Source organism: Mizuhopecten yessoensis, unplaced genomic scaffold, assembly GCF_002113885.1.
Source record: "Mizuhopecten yessoensis strain PY_sf001 unplaced genomic scaffold, ASM211388v2 scaffold2023, whole genome shotgun sequence".
Lineage (NCBI taxonomy): Eukaryota > Metazoa > Mollusca > Bivalvia > Pectinida > Pectinidae > Mizuhopecten > Mizuhopecten yessoensis.
This window is the reverse complement of record NW_018404339.1, coordinates 11,543-18,821: the sequence shown is the minus strand read 5'-3', so window position 1 is coordinate 18,821 and position 7,279 is coordinate 11,543. Positions and strand designations below refer to the sequence as shown.

The 7,279-nt window shown below is 38.3% G+C and overlaps 1 protein-coding gene across 1 annotated transcript in view; it reads right to left on the bottom strand.

Annotated features, from left to right (window-relative positions):
- LOC110444167 (follistatin-related protein 5-like) overlaps nt 1-4,543 on the bottom strand; it is a gene marked incomplete at its 5' end in the record, with an annotated part of 12,914 nt that extends 8,371 nt beyond the window's left edge. Inside the window, 2 exons of the mRNA XM_021488578.1 lie at nt 3,390-3,570; nt 4,327-4,543. Coding sequence (XP_021344253.1) covers nt 3,390-3,570; nt 4,327-4,543 — 398 coding nt within the window. The remainder of the gene's footprint in view (nt 1-3,389; nt 3,571-4,326) is intronic.
- Nucleotides 4,544-7,279: the final 2,736 nt, after the last annotated feature.

Sequence of the window (7,279 nt, the reverse complement as noted above, 5' to 3'; positions counted from 1 at the left end):
CAAACATCCCAAATATTACCTTACATACTGGTATATCATCAACCATCTTAAACATCCTAAATATTATCTTATATACTGGTGTCTCATCAACCATCTCAAACATCCTAAATATTACCTTACATACTGGTGTCTCATCAACCAACTCAAACATCCTAAATATTATCTTACATACTGGTATATCATCAACTATATCAAACATCCCAAATATTACCTTATATACTGGTGTCTCATCAACCATCTCAAACATCCTGAATATTATCTTACATACTGGTGTCTCACCAACCATCTCAAACATCCCAAATATTACCTTACATACTGGTATATCATCAACCAACTCAAACATCCCAAATATTACCTTACATACTGGTATATCATCAACCANTGTCTCATCAACCATCTCAAACATCCTAAATATTATCTTACATACTGGTGTCTCATCAACCATCTCAAACATCCTAAATATCATCTTACATACTGGTGTCATATCTACCATCTCAATCATCCTAAATATTACCTTACATACTGGTGCCTCATCAACCATCTCAAACTTCCTAAATATTATCTTACGAACTAAAACATGTACTGAGTTATCAAGGAACTAAAACATGTACTCAGGTATCAAGGAACTAAAACATGTACTCAGGTATCAAAGAACTAAAACATGTACTCAGGTATCAAGGAACTAAAAACATGTACTCAGGTATCAAGGAATTAAAACATGTACTGGGGTATTAAGGAACTAAAACATGTGCTGGGGTATTAAGGAACTAAAACATGTACTCAGGTATCAAGGAACTAAAACATGTACTCAGGTATCAAGGACCTAAAACATGTACTCAGGTATTAAGGAACTAAAACATGTACTCAGGTATCGGGGAACTAAAACATGAACTCAGGTATCAAGGAACTAAAACATGTACTGGGGTATCGGGGAACTAAAACATGTACTGGGGTATCGAGGAACTAAAACATGAACTCAGGTATCAAGGAACTAAAACATGTACTCAGGTATCAAGGAACTAAAACATGTAATCAGGTATCAAGGAACTAAAACATGTACTGGGGTATTAAGGAACTAAAACTTGTACTCAGGTATCGGGGAACTAAAACATGTACTGGGGTATCGGGGAACTAAAACATGTACTCAGGTATCAAGGACCTAAAACATGTACTCAGGTATCAAGGACCTAAAACATGTACTGGGGTATTAAGGAACTAAAACATGTACTCAGGTATTGGGGAACTAAAACATGTACTCAGGTATCAAGGAACTAAAAAATGTACTCAGGTATCAAGGTACTAAAACATGTACTCAGGTATTGGGGAACTAAAACATGTACTCAGGTATCAAAGAACTAAAACATGTCAGGTATCAAGGAACTAAAACATGTACTCAGGTATCAAGGAACTAAAACATGTACTCAGGTATTGGGGAACTAAAACATGTAATCAGGTATCAAGGTATTAAAACATGTACTCGGGTATCAAGGAACTAAAACATGTACTGGGGTATCAGGGAACTAAAACATGTACTCAGGTATCAAGGACCTAAAACATGTACTCAGGTATCAAGGAACTAAAACATGTACTGGGGTATTAAGGAACTAAAACATGTACTCAGGTATTGGGGAACTAAAACATGTACTCAGGTATCAAGAAACTAAAACATGTACTCGGGTATCAAGGAACTAAAACATGTACTCAGGTATCAAGGAACTAAAACATGTACTGGGGTATTAAGGAACTAAAACATGTACTCAGGTATCAAGGAACTAAAACATGTACTCGGGTATTAAGGAACTAAAACATGTACTCAGGTATTGGGGAACTAAAACATGTACTCAGGTATCAAGGAACTAAAACATGTACTCGGGTATCAAGGAACTAAAACATGTACTCAGGTATCAAGGAACTAAAACATGTACTCAGGCATTAAGGAACTAAAACAGGTACTCAGGTATCAAGGTACTTAAACATGTACTCGGGTATCATGGAACTAAAACATGTACTGGGGTATTAAGGAACTAAAACATGTACTCAGGTATCAAGGAACTAAAACATGTACTCGGGTATCAAGGTACTAAAACATGTACTCAGGTATCAAGGAACTAAAACATGTACTCAGGTATCAAGGAACTAAAACATGTACTCAGGTATCAAGGAACTAAAACATGTACTCAGGTATCAAGGAACTAAAACATGTACTCAGGTATCAAGGAACTAAAACATGTACTCAGGTATCAAGGAACTAAAACATGTACTCAGGTATCAAGGAACTAAAACATGTACTCAGGTATCAAGGAACTAAAACATGTACTCAGGTATCAAGGAACTAAAACATGTACTCAGGTATCAAGGAACTAAAACATGTACTCAGGTATCAAGGAACTAAAACATGTACTCAGGTATCAAGGAACTAAAACATGTACTCAGGTATCAAGGAACTAAAACATGTACTCAGGTATCAAGGAACTAAAACATGTACTCAGGTATCAAGGAACTAAAACATGTACTCAGGTATCAAGGAACTAAAACATGTACTCAGGTATCAAGGAACTAAAACATGTACTCAGGTATCAAGGAACTAAAACATGTACTCAGGTATCAAGGAACTAAAACATGTACTCAGGTATCAAGGAACTAAAACATGTACTCAGGTATCAAGGAACTAAAACATGTACTCAGGTATCAAGGAACTAAAACATGTACTCAGGTATCAAGGAACTAAAACATGTACTCAGGTATCAAGGAACTAAAACATGTACTCAGGTATCAAGGAACTAAAACATGTACTCAGGTATCAAGGAACTAAAACATGTACTCAGGTATCAAGGAAAACTTCAGAAGATTGTTCTATGCTAGATTTCATGATTCATCTTAAATAAGAACAAATATAACTTAAATGCCTTTTTATCAGAATCAGCAATATAAAATAAATGTATATCAATTTCGTCATGATTCCTTGAGTAGTTAATTATCATAAATAGAACTGACAAGCTTGATTTAATTGACATTCAAACTCAAAAACAGTTGTCTGGCAGCCAGTTTGATTGTTTGAACCATCTCAAATTGGAGCATGAACAAATAACCCTTTCACCCCTATGTAACTTTAGTGAACTCTACCATGCGTTGATCTGGTTGAGTCCATTATGGTCTACAGTCGTGAAAGGGATAAGGACTAATGGAATCATGCATAAAAGTTTCCCTTCAGGAGTTTCTGAAAAATAGTGGTAACAAACTTCACAACTTAAAATCCAAGATGGCTGACTTGTTGCCATTTTGTTTTGACATGTCCATCTAAACTTGAAGCATACATTTTGCTTTTCAAATTTTTCTTAAAATTTCAGCATATGCAAAACTATGGACAATGGTTGTCATTAATATCTTACCAATCGGGATAAATGCCACTTTCTGGGGGACACAGTCAAAGGTACTGAGGTCTACAGCCTTGGTGTAGCGCATGGTATCTAGGTCAAGTTTAAATAGGCCACGCTGTTCATTGTGGATGACGTAACCATAGTGGAAATCATGGCCAAGGTCGTTCTGTGGTGGCAGGAACATGTCCTGTACCTATACAAAACATATAACACATATAAGGATGGAATCACGGTCGTTCTGTGGTGGCAGTAACATGTCCTGTACCTATACAAAACATATAACACATATAAGGATGGAATCACGGTCGTTCTGTGGTGGCAGTAACATGTCCTGTACCTACACAAAACATATAACACATATAAGGATGGAATCACGGTCGTTCTGTGGTGGCAGTAACATGTCCTGTACCTATACAAAACATATAACACATATAAGGATGGAATCACGGTCGTTCTGTGGTGGCAGTAACATGTCCTGTACCTACACAAAACATATAACACATATAAGGATGGAATCACGGTCGTTCTGTGGTGGCAGTAACATGTCCTGTACCTATACAAAACATATAACACATATAAGGATGGAATCACGGTCGTTCTGTGGTGGCAGTAACATGTCCTGTACCTACACAAAACATATAACACATATAAGGATGGAATCACGGTCGTTCTGTGGTGGCAGTAACATGTCCTGTACCTACACAAAACATATAACACATATAAGGATGGAATCACGGTCGTTCTGTGGTGGCAGTAACATGTCCTGTACCTACACAAAACATATAACACATATAAGGATGGAATCACGGTCGTTCTGTGGTGGCAGTAACATGTCCTGTACCTATACAAAACATATAACACATATAAGGATGGAATCACGGTCATTCTAATTGTAGATTGAACAGTTTTGTGTTTTAACTTATGGTAAAGCTGATTTTTATCTACTTACCAAATCAAAGTGGTTCCCAATTGGCTGAGTGTGTACCATGTGATTTCTGCTGTCCTTGCTAGCATCACGGATGACCACGATGGTCTTTGAGCCAGTGTTTCTGTCTGAATTCCAACACAGCACCCACACTTCATCTAGATGTTCAACGTAGTGCAGCTTCACAGGGAACTTGTCTGTCTTCACAAACTGAATCAAATAACATACAAAGCACTGTTTACTAGGTAGACATCATCTATAAAGTATTTCTTACATAATACTTAAGGAAGCGCTACCTCCCACATTATTGTAATCATAAAACTGAAATATATATGTCACCCTGGTAATATTCTAGCTGCTTCCTACTGACTTGGATTGGGAAACTTTCTATGAAGCTTATTCGGTAGAGTGCAAGTCTAGAAAACCAGAGGCCCTAAGTTTGATTCCTACTGGACGCACTAAACAAGAGGCCCAGAGGGCCTGTATTGCTCACCTGAATATGTTTAGAATAATTAGTATGAAGTAAAGATATAGCACTCCATGGTAGGTGCTGTAAGTACATATGAAATTTCAGAAAGATCCATCCAGTACTTAAGATATAGCGAGAACAAACTTCAAACAGAGCCCCACCCCTATGCCCCTAGGGGGGTCATACCCATTAATTATACAAAATTGAGACCCCTTGGTCCAAGGATGCTCCAGACTAAATATGAAAATAAATCCCTTAATCTCGATGGTCGAAGAAGTATTTTAAAGGTTTTACCTCTATTTCTCCTATTGGGCCCCGTCCTTCTGCCCCCTGGGAGACCACACCCACTGCATATACAAAATTGAGTCCCCTTGGCCCAAGGATGCTCCAGACTAAATTAGGATAAAATCCCTATATCCCTATGGTAAAAGAAGGATTTTAAAGGTTTTATCTCTATTTCCCCTATTGGGCCCCGCCTCTCTGCCTCCAGGGGGGTTACACACACCGTTTATACAAAATTGGTTCCCCTTCACCCAATGATGCTTCATACCAAATTTGGACAAAATCCTGTCATTCGTACAGAAGAAGAAGGTATTTGAAGAATTTGCTATGTTTCCCCTATTGGGCCCCTCCCTTCTGTCCCCAGGTGGGCCACACTCGCTGTTTATATGAAATTGAGTTCCTTTTGTCCAAGGATGCTCCAGACTAAATTAGGATAAAATCCCTCAATCCATATGGTAGAAGTATTATAAAGGTTCTATTTCCCCTATTGGGCACCGCCCCTCAGGTCCCAGGGGGGCCACACCCACCGTTTATACCAAATTGGTTCCCCTTTACCCAAGGATGCTCCACACCAAATATGGACCAAATCCTTTCATTCCTACAGAAGAAGTAGGATTTTAAAGAATAATTTGCTATGTTTCCCCTATTGGGCCCCCCCCTCAGGCCCCTGAGGGGCCAGACCCACGGTTTATACAAAATTGGTTCCCCTTCACCCAAGGATGCTTCAGACCAAATATGGAACAAATCCTTTCAATCCTACAGAAGAAGAAGGATATTAAAGAATTTGCTATATTTCCCCTATTGGGCCCCGCCCCTCAGCCCCAGGGGGGCCAGATCCACCATTTATACAAAATTGGTTCCCCTTCACCCAAGGATGCTTCAGACCAAATATGGAACAAATCCTTGGATTCCTACAGAAGAAGAAGGATTTTAAAGAGTTTGCTATATATTTCATTTCATTTCATCAGATTTTATTGACTTTCTATATGTCAATTGGATTGGACATCAGGCTAGGCCTATTTAAGTCCTTTCCAAACTTATTTACAAACATTACATATATTCTGTCATAACAATCCAATTAAACAGTGCAGGGGAGATAACTCCAATTTAGCTTGTGAAATGAACATCTTACAACTTTTGTTTAATCATTTTCTGTTTATGTTTTAGATATCAACAATTAAATAAATCATGTATATTTATTGACAACCCATCCTACATAAGATCCAAGGGATACAGGCCCAATATATATATGCTATATATCACCTATTGGGCCCCGCCCCCCAGCCCCTAGGAGGGCCACACCCACTGTTTATACAAAATTGAGTCCCCTTGGCCCAAGGATGCTCCAGACTAAATTAGGATAAAATCCTTTAATCCCTACAGTAGAAAAAGGATTTTCAAGGTTTTACCTCTATTTCCCCTATGGGGGCCCGCCCCTCTGCCCCCAGGGTCGCCACACCCACCGTTTATACAAAGTTCAGTCCCCTTGGCCTAAGGATACTCTAGACCAAATTTAGTCAAAATCTACTTGGCCGTAGCGTTTTAAAGGAAAAGTTGACGGACGGACGACGGACGCTGCGGTATGGCATAAGCTCACCATGGTCCTTCGTACCAGGTGAGCTAAAAATTAATGACTGCTACTACATACATACCGACTATAGGTGACAGTACTATAACACTTAATTGACATATAAGATAAAAAAAAAATCCATTTGTTTCAATTGCATAAAGATTTTATAAAGCCGAGTTGGTACTTCACGTGCATAAGGGGATCTTCACAAAGTGAATCCCTCTTTAATTGAACCACCTCTACAGGCTATGTCATACTATACTGGATACACCAATATGTAAGGTAATATTTAGGAAGTTTGAGATGGTTGATGAGACACCAGTATGTAAGGTAATATTTGGGATGTTTGAGTTGGTTGATGAGACATCAGTATGTAAGGTAATATTTAGGATGTTTGAGATGGTTGATGAGACACCAGTAGGTAAGGTAATATTTAGGATGTTTGAGTTGGTTGATGAGACACCAGTATGTAAGATAATATTTAGGATGTTTGAGTTGGTTGATATGACACCAGTATGTAAGGTAATATTTAGGATGTTTGAGTTGGTTGATGAGACACCAGTATGTAAGATAATATTTAGGATGTTTGAGTTGGTTGATGAGACACCAGTAGGTAAGGTAATATTTAGGATGTTTGAGATGGTTGATGAGACACC